Source organism: Antrostomus carolinensis, unplaced genomic scaffold (genome assembly GCF_000700745.2).
Source record: "Antrostomus carolinensis isolate BGI_N321 unplaced genomic scaffold, ASM70074v2 scaffold366, whole genome shotgun sequence".
Lineage (NCBI taxonomy): Eukaryota > Metazoa > Chordata > Aves > Caprimulgiformes > Caprimulgidae > Antrostomus > Antrostomus carolinensis.
Genome location: NW_010320916.1, coordinates 1 through 17,435, shown reverse-complemented (window position 1 = coordinate 17,435; position 17,435 = coordinate 1). Strand labels below are relative to the sequence as shown.

The 17,435-nt window shown below is 39.3% G+C and overlaps 1 protein-coding gene across 1 annotated transcript in view; it reads right to left on the bottom strand.

Annotated features, from left to right (window-relative positions):
* CENPI (centromere protein I) overlaps window positions 1-16,029 on the bottom strand; it is a 16,159-nt gene extending 130 nt beyond the window's left edge. The window contains exons 1-21 of the mRNA XM_010169699.1: window positions 15,799-16,029; window positions 15,360-15,497; window positions 14,277-14,395; window positions 13,021-13,128; window positions 11,880-11,928; window positions 11,441-11,487; window positions 10,670-10,759; window positions 9,097-9,225; window positions 8,682-8,846; window positions 8,298-8,418; window positions 8,004-8,095; window positions 7,551-7,668; window positions 7,388-7,452; window positions 6,825-6,922; window positions 6,276-6,411; window positions 4,011-4,135; window positions 2,848-2,896; window positions 2,469-2,702; window positions 819-872; window positions 250-260; window positions 75-84 (exon numbers count right to left, since the gene is read on the bottom strand). Coding sequence (XP_010168001.1) covers window positions 75-84; window positions 250-260; window positions 819-872; window positions 2,469-2,702; window positions 2,848-2,896; window positions 4,011-4,135; window positions 6,276-6,411; window positions 6,825-6,922; window positions 7,388-7,452; window positions 7,551-7,668; window positions 8,004-8,095; window positions 8,298-8,418; window positions 8,682-8,846; window positions 9,097-9,225; window positions 10,670-10,759; window positions 11,441-11,487; window positions 11,880-11,928; window positions 13,021-13,128; window positions 14,277-14,395; window positions 15,360-15,497; window positions 15,799-15,979 — 2,139 coding nt within the window. The 5' untranslated portion in view covers window positions 15,980-16,029. The remainder of the gene's footprint in view (window positions 1-74; window positions 85-249; window positions 261-818; window positions 873-2,468; window positions 2,703-2,847; window positions 2,897-4,010; window positions 4,136-6,275; window positions 6,412-6,824; window positions 6,923-7,387; window positions 7,453-7,550; window positions 7,669-8,003; window positions 8,096-8,297; window positions 8,419-8,681; window positions 8,847-9,096; window positions 9,226-10,669; window positions 10,760-11,440; window positions 11,488-11,879; window positions 11,929-13,020; window positions 13,129-14,276; window positions 14,396-15,359; window positions 15,498-15,798) is intronic.
* Window positions 16,030-17,435: the final 1,406 nt, after the last annotated feature.

Below are 17,435 nucleotides of genomic sequence, written 5' to 3'. Positions count from 1 at the left end.
TATAAAAACAGAAAGAATAGTCAGATGTGCAGACATAGCTTTGTCTCCTTCTTCGGCCAATATGAAAAGGTCTCCAAATATCTCCTCTCACAGCTTGACAGCATCCATCCCAGTCTGTAAATACTCACAGGTATACAGTCTCACATCCTGTTCCCAAATGCCCAAACTTTTCACTGATGTATTACACATTCTTAGATTGAACATGACAAATTATGATTATTTTTTTTTTTTAGTACTGAAGATGTTTACAAATCCCAGTTCTAAAAAGAGCAAAGTCTATTGGATCAACAGTGAAGATGCTGGGAACCAAATTAACATGGATATTAAAGCCTTCCTTCCATCACTAATGGTGATTCCTCCACATCAGGTTTGAAGTGCACTGTGATACAGGAAAGGAAAGAAACTGCTACTGTACTTGCTCAGCGGAGGAGCCCTGTTCAAACCTATAACAAAGCTACACACCCATCTCAGAAATTCAATATCAAGTTCATTGGTAACAGAAATTCTGCTTCAAGTACACCAAAAATACAACTGTTTTCTGGAGCCTGCAGAGAACAATAAACAGCATTGTCCTGATACTGCACTGATTCATGGAGGAAACAAAAATCTCAGACCACTACCAACAGACAGCTAGATACATAACTCCTCAGATGTTGATGCCCTCATGTTTGGCCCTGTCAACAGACTGAACCAAAGTCTACAGCTGGAATTTTCCCCTTTCAAAATCTTTATAGAGCATTTGTGGAATTGGTGAATATTATCACCTCATCCTCCTCTACACAGCTGCTGAAAATTGCCTGTTTTCACTTCAGTAAAACAAAAAATCTTACCTTAATTAAACTGAAATTGAAGGTGGTATCATCTGGCCAAGCCTTAAGGAGAGGGAATAAAAACAGTATCAAGTCAGATAAAAATATGTCCAGAGATGCTGGGCCTCTGCTTAGTCTCCTCCTAAATCAGGAATTATAGGTGTGCAAAGAAATTAAGATATTTTTAATCATGCTTCAGAATGTGCTTCCAGCATCATACTTGCCCACAAGTGGCAAGGTAATGTGGTGACCCTCTTGCAGCATAGTAACAGAGAACACCTACAGGTATCTTTAACTATTGTCTCTCCACAGTGTAAAAGCTACCCCTTCAAAACATTAGATAGATAATTCCCAACAAGGAGAAAGAGCAAGAGGGGAGAAGCTACTGACATTTAGATTATTGCTTGTGTTCCCCGAGTGTGCTGCAGAGCAGTGCCCTCTGGTGCTCAGCACTGAAGCGTTTAAGAAAAGCTGGCACTGCAGCTAAGTATTTTTCCCTGTCTTAAGACACATCTGTGATAGCTACTAAGCAAAATCTCTTTCTTGGTTCTGCAGTAGGAAGAATGCAAAAATTCTCCACCAGAAGGTTTTGGGTTTTTTTGTTTGTTTGTTTTTATTTACAAAAGCTACAAAAAGTAATCAGGAAGTCTCAGAATGGAAAGAATCTAGACAAAAGGTATGAAAAACTAATCCTGCTATAACAGGAGAAAGAACAAGGAAAATAAGTTGTATATAAGAAAAATAAAATAAAATAGCCTCTTCTGGTAAAGACAAAACTTGGGCTTAATCAGCAGTAAGAGACAAACTACCTAAATTCAGGATGCTGAGCATATAAAAGGAAAGCAAATTTGTGAAGTGTTCCTTCCTAACCAGCATTCTTTGCTTCAACTTTAACCTCAGGTTTCCCTTGCTTCATTCCAGGAACCACATCTACACACACCTTCAGTCTGTCAGCGTTCCTCCCAATAAAACAGCATCTTTGTGCATCCCTTAGATAGGGGATCCATCCCTACAAAACCTGATTGCTCAGAGCAGCATGCAAATCTCTGAACAATAACTCTGGCAAGCTGTTCCCTCCACTATTCGGTAGCTGCACTGAATACATGATGGCACCTGCAATTCAAGACAACTACTAGCAGAACAATACAAGGCAGCACCATATTATCTTACTTCTGTACTTGAAGTAGCTACTTGTATTGCTTTTTTAATAAGCCATTCTCAAAAGCTACTGCAAGAGCCATAAAGCACTGCTAAAAGTTCTACAGTGTGCACCTGTATACAATTCAATTACGTATTTCTTGACTTTCTGGAGTTTAAATGTTTATGTGACACTCCACATTTTGTGGGGCAGGGTGCACTATTGGGCAGCTTTAACTGAATTAGTTATTTATTTCACTATTTAGCTATTTTAGTTCAATCCTCAAAATGATTCTAAGCACAAATTCACATCTAGAACTGTTACATTCATGCTTTCATATCGTGCAAACAAAGACTATTGAAATTGTGCTGCTGATCTGACACAAACACAGAATGCCAAATCAGCTTTTGAAAGCTCAGTTGACTCTACAAGTCAGCCAGTACACTGAGAGACACTTCTCTAGACAAACTGTCAAGACAGCTGGTGCTGCCAAAGGCCCAAAGCTTGGCCTACACCATTACCTGCTGCAGGAAGAGGACAGCATAGCCCATCATGGCTGGGTGGTAGACAATGTTAAAGCTGGTTTTGAATTCCTGCACTCTAGTTTTCTTCAGCAGTTCATCATCCATACGAAGGCCTTGAGGATGAGTATCCTTCTGGAATGCACTGGATGTCCACAGACAACCTACCATAGCTATTATGTACTGGTTGTACTCTTGGTATGTCTGGCTACTGAATTTGTATTGCAGTATTTTCTGAGGGACAAAAAAACAAATCAGTAAATGGCAGTTGTGTGCTCCCTCCAGTCCTTAAAAGAATGCCATCATAACACCTCCTCTCCATTCAACCCAACTCTTTACTAAGGTCTGTTCTAACAGACAGAAGAATTGTCCACAATACCTTTTTACTCAGCTCATTTTCTTTTGCAGCCACCAAGTTGGTTCGATACCTGGAAAAAACAAAACAAAACAACAACAACAAAAAACCACAAACAGAAGAGAAAGTTAGATGCCTGTAAATTTTCTGCTACCTACCAGTACTGAATAAAGCTAAAGGAATGTGTTAAGAAAGCTTATTTCCTCCACAAGAGAGATCATCAAACATTACTGGTAAAAAAGAGACATGAAAAAGAATTCAAAGGGGATTTATTGCTTGGCATAGACCTACCCTTTCCAGGCAGAGTAGGAAGATACCCACTAATAATAGTCTCTTAAATTATTAAGACATGACTGACAGTCACCTTCACAAAGGCAATACACAAGAACTGACATACAGCCTTAAAATCAGCAGAAAAGTGCAGTGCATTTTTAAGAAGGGAGAATTTCATTCACTAAGCAGAGAAACAGAAGCCACTGGAAGTAATGCAACTTGACAGTTGTTCTATATAATAAGCACTAGGTTCTCTTATTTCCCAGAGACCATCCTGTCATGTTAATTACCCTGCAGATTCCTTAGAGAAAAAGCCACATGGAGAGCCCTGCGCCAGCTGTCAGCAATTGGCTACTCTTCTTCTCAGATGCAACCACTGGAACTAACAAGGCCAAGAACAGCAGCCATGTTAGCGGCTCCTGCAGAGAGCTAAACAGTGTTGTCTTTGGACCTGCAGGCAGCACGAGGCAGTCCCAAATTCCCACAGAGTTTGGAGGTGGCAGAAGTGTTTCCTGCTCAGCACGTTACAGAATTTGTAAGGAAAAGCTCAAGTCTAGTGGTCAAAGCACAGGAGTGAGAAGTTGTGTGCTTAACTACTAGTGATTCCAGCTGGCTGACTTACGGTCTCTCAAAACAATATGGGAACTCCTTCCTTCACATATCAAAGATATGGAAGTAATACAAGGAAAGAGGTCAGAAACCTGCTGTTTTGGATAACAGACTGAAAAAAAAAAAAAAGTAGGCACTACAACTACAAAATCCTGTATCATGAAAGCTGGGCACAACTGGAACTTTCACCTTTGCCTTGCATGCTAAGAAAAAGTAGCTTTCAGATTTTACACCAAAGTAATTTCATTTCCAAAAGGCTGAAAGAGAAGACAAGAAGTCCCTACAGCCCACACCATTTGTAGTACCTGTACATAATGTAGCAGAGCTGATTCAAGCTGACAGAATCCATGCTGAGAAGTGCTGGGTAGAAAACTCCAGCAGGAGGCATTATCAACAAAGGCAGATTGTACTTCAGATAAATGTCACACACCTGCAGGAATGAAACAAATCCAAGCAGATTATTACTGTCATTAACAAACCCTGAAGCATCTAAGAGCAAAAGAGAGCATGACACTGCATCCAGCCAGCTCCATCAACTTCACCTAGGAGGGAAGGCCAGGGTGAAGCAATTCCATTTGTTTCCTTCTCAGTATGAGACATTCATCAGTTCATACCTCAGCCTCTGCTTCAACCATTTATGTATAGCCAGGCTACTTGCTGAGTCAAATCTACCCAGATCCCTGTAAAAAAACAGCAGCCTTTTTTTTTTTCCTGATCTTTTAGATCATTCCAATATACATAGCTGGGATTTCACTAGACCTGACCTTGTTCCAAGGCTGGTTTGCTGGCAAAGCAAGTCAAACAGACCATCCATCTCTTCCAATTGGGAAATTAAATCTTTCTGTTTGACCTTGCTAGAATTGCACAAACACATAATAAAGCTTTGCTCTAAGAAAAGATGATATGGCCATAAAACATGGGTTTTGGCTGAGAGAGTTGGGGCTGTTCAGCCTGGAAAAGAGAAGGCTCCGGGGAGATCTTATAGCTGCTTCCAGTACCTGAAGGGGCTACAGGAAAGCTGGGGAGGGACTTTTTACAAGGGCAGTTAATGACAGAACAAGGGGAAATGGCTCTAAACTGAACGAGGGGAAGTTTAGATTAGACATTAGGAAGAAGTTCTTCACTGTGAGGGTGGTCAGACACTGGAACAGGTTGCCCAGAGAAGCTGTGGCTGCTCCTCCCTGGAAGTGCTCAAGGCCAGGCTGGATGAGGCTTTGAGCAACCCGGTCTAGTGGAAGGTGTCCCTGCTGATGGCAGGGGGGTTGGAACTGGATGATCTTTAAGGTCCCTTCCAACCCAAACCATTCTATGATTCTATGATTTATTATCAGACTCATATTTATAATTTAAGGTTGAGTTTCAAGTAAAAAAGACATTTTAAAATGTCTGCAGATTTAACAGTATCTTCACCTATAATGACAGTCTTAAAGTATGGATAAATAATTGAAAGCAGTTTTGCTGTAACTTAACAGATTACTGTTCTCTATAGCTTAGCCACAGTAAATATTCCCAAAGGAATGCTCTTCAGGAAGGTATGCATCATTCTCAGAAGAGCAGTGGTTTAAGAATATGTGTACTACAGCTCAGACCATAAACAATGAAGCTGTGACAGCCTGTCATCCCACAGATGGGCACTTTTTACATTGTGTTCAATTAGACACAGCAATTGCTTTAGTCCCTAAAGACTTTTCAGTAAAGATTGTTTGCCAGAGCTCCTTGCCCTCAGTACAGCTATCTCATGTATGCTATAGGCAGATATTTGTATGTAACTGAATTACTGATATTCTCAGAAATCTAGAGTCTTAATATCTCAGCTGCATGATTTTAGAAGTCTCTGGAGTTCTGAACATAAAAGCAAGATGTTAAGAAAAAATTCACATCCTAGTTGTCTGCTAGAACACCAATAATCACATGTCAAAGCGTGCATGATTGTAGATTCTCATGAAATGTGCATTTACCTACTTTAAACACATTGTATTATGCAAACGTTGCTGCCTGCTAGTTTTGTGCATATCTAATGGACATTTTAGTTACAATTAGATTCCAGAATTATCATTGTTTTTTCAACTCTTCACAATTTTATCCAAATTGTAGGACCAACAACAGCATGGCTGGAGTTCACATGGCAGTAAGCACATCTACAGAGAGGATGTGAGGAAGCTAGAGAATAGGGCTAAGCCTCTTCGATGCTGCTTAGTTTGTCTACAGGACAAACTGAGGAAAAAAATAATTTTTTAAGGATATTTGAAATTGAACTGAACATTGTTATTTTCTGTAAGTTAGTATTTATAAAGGCATGTTATGCCATATTGTTACTTCCCTTTCCAAAGTTCACCTCTGACTTAAGAGCAACCATTTTCTAGTAGCACGTTTAGTTCTGCCTATGGATGCAGCCGCAGCAGCTATCACCTGTAGATCTATCAAGTGTTTGGAACATTCTTGAATTTAATCACAAAGTTCTGTAAACTACAATGAGGAAGATGTTTTCATGCTCTAGCTTAAAAACTGCAAAGTTGCAGCCAGCCTTAGAGTATTGGGACTTTGAAAGCCAAAAGGAACAGCATACATACGGTCTCATAGAAATCCAGGATGAAGTACAACATCAAAGTAGAATTGTTTTCCAAACGCAACCCAACAGTAGAGATCCATCCAACAAAGTGGATCAGTTCAGCCACCACGTTCACCAGTCCAGAAAGGGTGGTATTCCTGCAGCAATGACATGACCCAACATTACTATAGACACCTCTTTGCAAATGGTAAAAAGGAAAACTGGTAAAAAAAACCCCTGAAGTTTATTCATCTGCCCCACCGAGCATTCAGCACCAAGGATTTGCTCTTCAATATACCCAGTAACATATTGCTACCAACATTATTACAAACATGACCCAGCTGCCAGTGTTATGAGGATTTTGACTTCTGGACATTTCAATTTTCAGTGAATTTTAAAGAAAGAGAAAGACCAGGATTGACAAGGTAGCTTACAATATAGCAGAAATATTACAGTGTTATTAACCTTCTAGTTGGCCTTTATGCTAGGTAATAGGGCTCGAATATAAATCTAAATACACTAGTGAACAATGCACAGGACACTGTATTGCATTTATTTCAGACAAGCTTACAGAAAACGGACTTCAGAGTCAGATTCTGAATCCAGATGAGACACGTGCCAGTTTAACCAGTTCTGCAACAGCTCTTTCAGGCTCTCGAGAACACTGCACTACAAGAGGCAAAAAGAAAACAGGCTGATGACAGTTACACAAGTGAATAATACTAAACAAAAAATGCCATGAGGATTGACATATGCAAGGAAAGATAGCAAGAGTCTCTCAAGACCACAAAGAGCAGCGAGATAATTGCATGTCCTCATGAACTGCTTCTCCTGGAGAATGCAAGTTTCAAATACTGAGCTAAAAATCCAATAAAACAAACCAAATATTGTCTTGTGTACTATCAGTTCTTTTCATTTCCAGTGCCCCAGTTTAATTCCGGTCAAAAAAGAAAATATGTTAAAGGCACTCAAATTCCCAAAGAAGTTACATTATAAGTATATATTTTACTGTCATTTGAGCACAGACTTCCCCACAAGAAGTCCCCCTATAATCCCTCAGACTGCTACACCTGACACAAGTGCAGATAGCAATACCTGCTAGAAGGAAACAGCCACTGTACTCACTTAAATTACCTTAAAGTAAAGGGACGATGTGAAAAAGAGCTGTGCCAGGGGATCATAGAGCTGCGACTTCATTTCTGAAACAAATGAGAAAGCAGCATGGTATCTGTGCACAAATTCTATCCCCCAAGATCAAACACTGTCCAGCCTCACCCAAAGGACCTACAACACATACCAGAGAAGTTGCTGAGGGGAATCCAACTCACAAGTCTGAGGACCTGTGATCGGCAGCAAAAGCCATCCCAGAGAGGAAGGCTCTTGTACAGGAACTCTTCACAGGAAGAAAATCCCTCCTGCAAAGCAGAAGATGAACATTCAAAACCCATCACATGTGCCTGCACCTTGCCATGTTCACTTCACCCTGGAGAAAAAAAAGAGGCTTGCACCTCCTTCCTGCTGTACAATTCACCAAGACACTCAAATTAGCATTCTCAACATCATTCTCAAATTATCTTTTCCTGCAGAAAACAAGACCATCTCCAAAATTTTGACTTGTTACAGGAATATGTACTTTTATTACTCGAGACATTGTCACTTCTCAGAGATACTACAGGAAACAGGTAAGTCCCAAAAATACTTTAAGGGAAGACTTCGTGAAACCCTTGGCTTCCACAAAACAGGCACTTACCTGCAAGAAACACTCTGCCTTGTAGACGTTTTCCAGGAAGTCCTTGAATTCTTCTTCATATTGGTAACTATTAGCCACACACCAGGTACATTCTAAACAGGAGAGAATGCTGTATTTGAATATGAGCCCAGCAAGAATAAGCACAATCAGAAACAAAATACAGTTCTCCTCCAGTAGTTCAACGCTATGTGATCATCACTATAAATCTGAATAGCAAAGTACCATTATTGAAAGGTGAAAAGCCTCTGACATCCTTTACCTCCCTACCATGCAAAGTACTATGACATTCCTAACCTTCCTGAAGAGTCTGGCCCATCCAATAGTAAAGCCTCAGGGAAACAGATTCATCTTTGATGCAATTCATGTAGTGAAGCAATAAAGGGTTTGTTAACACTGAACCCATCTGGGAAGGAAACTGCAAAAGAAATCAAGAGGAAAAAAAATATTCAGTATTTATATCAACAAATTGACAGAGAATCTCATTCTACCAGAGTTGTCTAATACTTTTACTGGTAACAAGACCAACTCCAGAACTCATTTATCACCCTCAGGTAGGACTAGATGCTCTGTCAGAACTAGGTAGCCAATACACTATTCACTTATAAACAGGGCATAGAGGAATATCCTTTGATCTCTCAAAACATTCAGTGAGTTTACCAAGACCTTCCTGAGACTCACCTCTAGACGGTGGATATTTTGTAGGAGCTGAGAAAAAGTCTGCAGCTGCTCCACTGGAAAAGACTCATTTGTGCTGTACAAATCAACATGGTTCTTTTCCCTGTCCTCTTCTAAATTATTTTTGGTTTTACTGCTTGCAGGTATAATCAACTGGCTGTTCCATTTCTGTAGAAAAGAAACACAAACGAATAACAATGACTCGGTTTCCAACGCAATCAAGTGTACTTGTGACCAGTGTTCCCATAAAGACCCTGTGTTACAAAAAAAGCATCCAGGCTTTCATTATAATGGGAATGCTGCATTTCTGTATAGCTACTCCACACTTCCCAGTGCTGAAATAAAGCCTGACTCACATTATTTGCCAATATTAATAAACGAAAACAGCTGCTTAGCACCTTCTAGGCCCGTAACCTACCCTTTTTCGTGACTGAGGTTGAGCTGTGCCTACAAACAGTGGCTGGGGCACTGGAGAGTTTTCCTGATTTCTTTGCCTTACTGCGTTGATTGCTGCTTTCCATGGGCCCTCCGAATTCTTAAAGTAAGCCTGAAAACATAAATCAGACATCTATGCAAGAAGCCAAACGGACAGAAAGATCAGTTTCTATTCTGATAAATGTCACCACAGTGATGTATATACACTCAGCTCTGCCTGACAGATCAAGAGGCCAGGTTTCCCCAGCACAGAACTCTCATCATTCCTCAGGTTCGTTACCTTTTGACTATAGTTTAACAGTTATACTTTTATTTCCTTTTGAAATTACATCCCTTTTTGCAGAAGGGATCTCCAGCACTTCTGATTTATACTCCTCATTCAGATCAATCATCAATTCATAGAGTAAATCTCAAGTATACATTAAAATAAAACATGACCAAGGTATGCTTATGCAAGTTACTAGGAAAGCTTCCTGAATTCAGCATCAGTGATATCTGCCAAACAGAACAATTCAGTAAGTAATCGAATTCTCAAATTAATGTAGATACTACAGCTAAAAGAAAACTGGAGAAATGAACCCAACACCTTTTCTACACAAGACATTTTTTGTTACTTCAATTGCAATCAGTCTTTAAATCCTAAGCAGGTGCCAAACTATCACAAAAGTATTCAGATTGGTTTGGGCCCAAGTAGTCAAGCTTTTATTATACAAGTTAACACAGTGTGTTCATAAAAACAGTTGAAGATATATTTGGGTTTTAGTTGCTTAGTTATTTACTTCACTTCTGTGCATACCAGAAAATGTAAATTCTCCAACAGATGCCTGTGCAGCACAATGCAAAGTATAAATTTACAGAGCATTGTAAGTACATAAGTAGACTGAAATAAAACAGATTCTTTTACAGAAACAGAACTTGCCTGCATATAAAATTAAATGTCTCAAAGAAAAAAAAGGAAATTTGTTGCAGAATTTAGGTCTCACCTGCTGCTATTTTCTTTTATATATTCAGTTTCTGCTACATATATTCTACTTGGTCAAAGGGCTAAGTGTACACATAGGCCTCTCCAAAAGCTGGCATTCTTTGCTGTTACCTTGAGGCTCTGACAAATGAGCTTACCACATTTTCCTCACTTTTTTTTTTCCTCTTTCCTATGACATGGGCTTTCCAAGTGGAAATAAAGTTACTGACTTTCATTATTTGTACTTGAGAAAGTCAGCAATTGGGACAATGCCTTGTACAAATAAGACATCTTTTTTCTTGAAGAACTGAACATTGTGTGAAACAAGCCAAAACCAGCAAGAACACCAAAAGGAGGATTGAAGTAATGCTCATAAGGATAAAGGCAGATACCATTCCATTCCAAATCATCTCACTGTGCTGAAGAGGAAACAAAACACAAGGCAAGGAATCCTTATCTAAACCTGATTTTACTCAGAGAAAAGAGGAAGTAGAATTAATCTTCACCACTAAACCATGCTATAGCTTAAATGGAAAGCTCAGTACAAATACTGTCACAAGTACTGGTTCCAAATAGATTAAATCTAACTCCGTACCTTCATTTTCCCAGGAAGGGTTATGGTCACCAGTTCAGGGCAGAAGAGTTTGTAAAGTGATAGCAGAGCCTGCAGGTGAGGCTGCACTCCCTGTCAAAGAGCAGAACAAGAGGAAAAACATGTGGGGTATGTTTTTAATATAGAAACTGATATTCTAGAAGCAAAAAAACCCCCAGTGATTACTAAAGGCTTTCTAAAGCTACATGTCAGTGAGTAACCCTGGATGAACAACTGAAAACTAAAGGAACAACAGAAACTATGTCAATGAAATTCCATAGGAAGGGGATTGAAGAAGGAACTTTCCTCAGTCATAACTCTAATAAAAAGGAATTTAACAATCAAAACTATGAAAAATAGTCTTCTGCTGTCTAAATGCTCCAAAACCATATTATAGCTACAGGTTTTTTCCATACAAAAAAGGGAGCAACATCCTCTACAATCTTATATTTCTCAGCCATTTTGATACTGAAAAAGGAAGATGAATAGAAAATTAAAGATAGTAATAGATAAGTGAAGCTGCCCCTTGCTTCAGAGATTTTACTGTACCTAGCCATAAAATGTACAGCTTTATGCACATCATTGCACGTGCTCACAAAACACAAATGAAAATGAAGGATGCACATGCAAGACAGACAAGCTCTTATGCTACCATTCCGAGTGTAACCTTGTCCTGAGACACTGGCCACTCTTCTCCATCCTGTAAGGACATTAGTCTTACAAACTGCATTACTAACCACAGTTCAAACTCTACAAGACTGGAAATAAACTCACCATTTTTGCTTGGAGGTCAAGCAGCTTCCTAATCCGAAAAGGCTTGACTAGAAATACAATTAAGAACATAATGGACTTTAAAACCACTCTATTAGACACTTAGGCAAAGAAGTAATATCACTTTTATTATAGAAAGTCATGGCAAAGCAAGCAGAACCAATCAGTCTCATTTCTAGGCTAATAGACAGGTTTCCAATTCAGAAAGCATTGCATAAGTCAGGCTGAACCACCACTCATGCTTCCTTGCCTTAAAAGCAATATATTGGCTAGTCATTGCATTATCTCCATTGGGAGAAAAGGCAGTGGCAGCAAACCTTGTAAGAAACAAAATGGTATTGCCATTGCATTATCTCCATTGGGAGAAAAGGCAGCAGCAGCAGCAAACTTTGCAAGAAACAAAGTGGATAGACACAGATTTCATACAAGTGGATAGACTCACCACTTTCTTTCCTGGTCAGCAGGTAGAGCAGGTGGCAGACATAGGGGCACTGCAAGGAAAAGGCAGCAATGAATTACTCTGCTGGTGCAGACTGCTAACGAGGACACACTAAAAGCAACATACAGGCTTCACAAGCGAATGTTGCTTCATTCAGCTGGCTGCCTCAAGTCACCCCTGCCTCTCCATTGCAGCAGAGCAGACCTTACTTCTCTTAGGAGACAGCATGATTTTTACATGTCACATACATCAATTTTATTTAGAAATATGATCAGTCCCTGTAGTAATCAAGCTATCTTGTTTTTTGGAATATGATCTAGATATTCCATGAGTCAGCAATGAAAGTACAATTACATTTTCAAAAAGAATGGCACCTTTGAATCAAAATAATTTATTAGAGCTTCTAAAGACAGTTGAGGATGTAAGGGTCTTAAATTTCAGTTTCACACCAACCCTGCTGCACTTTCCAACTGGCCCATCGTGCCTGAAAATGCAATTTTAAACAGTAAGAATGTAAATCCTATGTTTATGAAAGTTTTATGAAAATATTATAACTAATGTTAACCTAAAACTATTAAAAACTTTGCAAGAAATATAGCTCAGAACTTCAGGAATTTTAAAACTCTTAATCACAAAATAACTTCAACTGAAAGAATATTAAGAATTTCATATCTAACATGACTGCCAAGACCATCTTAATATGAACTGAATCCAAACACTTCAATATTCCAGGACCTGATTTTACAGTTGTCATATAGCAGAAATCTCCTGATTCCTTGTTATTTAAGCTCCATTTCAAATGACTGCAGCGTCATAGTTACTCTTGGGAGTTTAGACAGAATAGACTGTCACTCTGTTTGTGAGGCACAACAGCAATTCCTGGAAACATGTTTAAACAGCCAGACTACACAGCACTGAAACTAAAATCATCCTACAGTACTTCCATGTTGCTGAATCTAAATTAGCCAGCAATCTTAGAATGCAAAATGAAGAAAAAGAAAATAAATTCCAGCCATCAGAAAATGGCCACTAACCAACAACTACTCCAAAATAATTGTAGCATTAATATGCTAATGAACATTAATAAACTAATGAACATTTAGGTTTATTTTGTCAATTCCATACATTCTCCAGCTCTCCTTACCATCTTCTCATCTTGCAGGAAGGAAAAGAAGAAACCATAGAGGGCATGAATTTGTTCTTTGTGGTCGATGAAGTCAAACACTGTGATCAGCCATTTTAAAAAAAGCAGCTGCAGACAGGAAAAAAGTCATATTAGATTAAGTAATGGGCAAAAGCAAGACAGACAACTCACTAGCCAATTTAAGAGACACAATCATTAAAGATACATGCCACTCTCAAGGACAAGCAGGTAGCTACAGATGAACGGTACAGGGACAATTTAGCTGTGGAAGAAAGCCTGCCAAGAGCACCAACTGCCTTATCAAAACAGAAGCAGCAGCTCAGTTCTACATGCTAACCCTCAGATATGATCTGAGCGCCCCTCACTACACGAAAGACATTGAGGTGCTGGAGTGTGTCCAGAGAGGGGCAACAAAGCTGGGGAAGGGTCTGGAGAACAAGTCTTGTGAGGAGCGGCTGAGGAACTGGGGTTGTTTAGTCTGGAGAAAAGGAGGCTGAGGGGAGACCTTATAGCTGTCTACAACTACCTGAAAGGAGGGTGTAGCGAGGTGGGTGTTGGTCTCTTCCCAAGTAAGAAGTGGTAGGACGAGAAGAAACTGCCTCAAGTTGCACCAGGAGAGGTTTAGATGGGATATTAGGAAATATTTCTTCACCAAAAGGGCTGTCAAGCATTAGAACAGGCTGCCCAGGGAAGTGGTTGAGTCACTGTCCCTGGAGGTATTTAAAAGACTTGTAGGTGTAGCACTCAGGGACATGGTTTAGTGGTGAACTTGGCAGTGTCAGTTTATGGTTGGATCTTAAAGGTCTTTTCCAACCTAAATGATTCCATGATGTAAACCTTTGAGCAGACTACGTGAAGACAAAAAAAGGACTGTTTTGCTAACGTGAAGTCACGTTGCCACGTCCAAGGTATGCAGAGCCAAAGGGATACCTTGCTGAAGTTGGTGAAGAACACCTCACATAGCTGGAGTATTTCACAGAAACACTGGTGGAGAAACCATTCCCAAGGAATTCAGAGATACGAGGCAAGCAGGAACTGTGCAAATTTCCACTCACACTTAAAAGTGCTCCTCGGTTCCCACTGCCATCCCAGCAGTGGAGACTGGCAGTGTCTCTGCCAGTCTCCCTAAATGACAGTACCTTATGTGTGAGCCTTGCACATTAAAATATCAGCATTTTTGCTTCCTAAAAACAAAAAAGCTCTCCTCATCATTCCTGCACAAAAGCAATAACCACTGTAAACATTTACTAAGTTACCTGAATGTTGCCTGAGCATTTGCTGACACAGAGCCAAGATACAGATGAAACCACAGAATCTTCTGGTATTACTGAGGCTGGAATCAGGCTCTTCAGTAAACGGGTATTCACTGTATCAGCTGGAAAACAAACAATTTAAAATAAGATGGTGCTCATGTACCAGGTTTTTGATACAGTTTTGCAACTTAGGTTAAAATTCTGGATAAGATTATTCAGAGCTTCATTGCTTAAAGTAATAGTGCACAAGAATCAAGTAGGGACCTCAAAAAATTATGAGAAGTATTTCTTTCCAGCTTAAAGAAAGAAAATGGAATATTGAGTATTTTAGTACTGAAATATCCTTTAGACTCTCAGCAAGACAACTAGAAGTAGCACAAATTTTTAATACTATTAACTGACTAATTCTTTCAGCAAGAGAAATAGATAGACTGACAGCCAAACATACACAGATATAAATGGAGATAAGCTGGCAATTTTAAAATCAAGAAAAGCACTAAGCTACTTCTATAATGGGGAAAGAATCCTGTGTGCTCCTTGGGTTGGAGGGTGAAGAAAGTTTAGGGGTTTTTTAACTGATTATTTCATTGTTTAGAAGTCTAAATGGTCACCACCACTTCTAAGAAAGCAGCATGAGGGCTGCACTGACAAGGCTGAGTTGATTGTTAGGATGATATTTTAATTTTAGCAAGTTTCACTAATACAACTCTGTCAGTTTGTTCAATTATTTTGATCTTGGGGACAAGAAATCTAGACAAACAGTTACAACAAGAAAAAGATGCAATGGTTGCTAAGGACACACCTTAAGCCTTCCAGAGGCCTGCAATTATGAAAAAAAGGAAATAAGCTTTCCAAAAAATATTTGTAACAAGCCATGATACTTTTCTGGGTATCACTCCCTTGTAGCAAGAACTGAGGCTATTTTTAGCATGAACTCAGAAATCACAGTGAAGCATGCCAGAAAGATTAATTTCATGCTAAAGTACCTAACAATACAGTCATCATAAACACTTATTTCAAGCAGGTATGATTAGAGGGGAAAGAAACACTCACAGAAGACACGCTAGCAGTATATAGACATTTTACCAAGTTTGCCACTGAGTGCCACGTTTAGCAATACATCAAATCCTTCAGGGGGTAACCCTCTTTGCGAGGCAACACTTTCCACAGCAGTCAAGTGTTTCTGCAGAACACTGTTCTTTTTCAGGGAAACACGGTCTTGAACTAGGAAAAAAATAAAAAAAGACAACAAACACAAGGATGAAACAAACTTCTGAACTGAAGACGAACTATTTTAAACCTCTCCAAACTGTCCCTGCATACATTCCTTTTTGTTGGTGCTGGATTCTTTACATAGGAACAGAAAATAGGAAATTTTTTTAAGACATTAAATATATATTACAAAGCTCAGACATTAAAGAGGGAAAACAACAGATAAAATTAGATAAGTTTTATTATTATCATTATTAAGAATTTAGTTATCATGCTTTCAATCCTAGGTAGCTAACATTTAAACTGCTCTTACCTTTCTCAAAGTAGCTCAAAGCTTCCTCAAGGGAGTCTTGCTTACTGGAATTTTTCTGATCTTTAGGAGATTGATGATTCTGGACACTTTTTTCAGGGTCAATCCTCCCTCCTTTTCGCCACGCAGAGAGATCAGTTTGATGTTTATGGTGAACCTGCAGAGGCTGCTTTGGGGTCTGCATCTTTTCAGATTCCCAGCTGAGACTGGAGAATTTTACTCATTTGTCATGTGGGTTCAAATCCTTCATTCCAAAGGGGCAAGAAAACAGATCAATCTCCAACAGCTGCAGAACATCAGAGAGCTGGTTCCCTCCCTGCAAGAAAAGAAAAACCTGTTTTCCTGACAAATAGATTTTAGAGGGATCCTACATAACATAACAGAGTAACTTCAGAAGAAATAATTGTAGCCAGCTGCCCTCAAAAAGAGCAGATAATACACTCAGAAGATGCACAGAAAACAATGTATCAAAACTCTGTTCTTTCTTTCATTAAGAAGGCTAAGAAAACCTTTCACAATTAAAAGTGAACACAAACTCCTTTCAATTTAAAAATTACCTGATAAAATTTTATATAGTATTTTGACCAAAAAAATTTAACACAACCAGAAAGTTAGCAAAACACAATCAACAATTTTCTTCCAAGTTTATTTTTGTGCATTATCAGTTTCATTACTTGTATTCTGTACGCCAATGTAATCAGTCAACTGGCCATCATCATTTCCTGCAAGGGAACGCAGAGAATCGTAACAATGCTTATCTTGCTCTTTTACCAAAATCAGATTCTCCTGCAGCCTTTCTACCTGGCAGCTAGGATTGAAAAATAAATAAATAAATAAATAAATTTGTAAACTTCCCAGTGAAGCCCAACAGCTACCAACACTGCGAAACTGCTTAGCTCTAGGTGACATACAACAGTGAAAATTGGCATTTTCTCCTCAATATGCTGAACAGATCAACCTTTTATTCACAAAATATGAAATTTTGCCACAATTTCCTGGATTTGGTAGAGGATGCATATATGTCCTGGATTGCTGCAGCCTGTGTTTTGCTTCCCAGCTTTCCTGAAACAATAAAGTAGAATGATTTTCAATTCATACTCCCTCCTCAGCTCTTACTTCCTTATGATGTTAAAATCATCTCTATTTTCCTAGAGGTTTGTTTGTCACTAACTAACCTGTGCAACATACAAAGAATAAATCTCTGGTTAGCAATGTTAAGACCTCCTCTGAAGCACACACTGATATACACACAGCATTCACATTTACAAATGAAATCTACTGACTTCAGGTCAGTGCTCCCTCAGTATTAAAGGAGAACACCAAGCAGATCAGAACTCCCACACAGAGGTTTTACATGATGGTGACAAACAACAACTGTGATGCTTCAAAACAGTGAAAAATCCTGATAGTGACTATGCTGTGGTTAGATCGACGTGAGCTGGACTGACAGGTACGAGCTGCAGAAAAACCCAAGCGCTCTGCAATCTTGTGGAGTCTTGAATCACCTGAGCACACTGGAGGCGGTTCAGGCAGCAGATGGAGGTAACAGTCCTGTTACCGCACTCTGGAGGTCAGGAGCTGTTTTCCCACAGACTCCTCAGCACCTGCCCTACCTGGGTTGTTTGGTTTGGGGTTTTTTT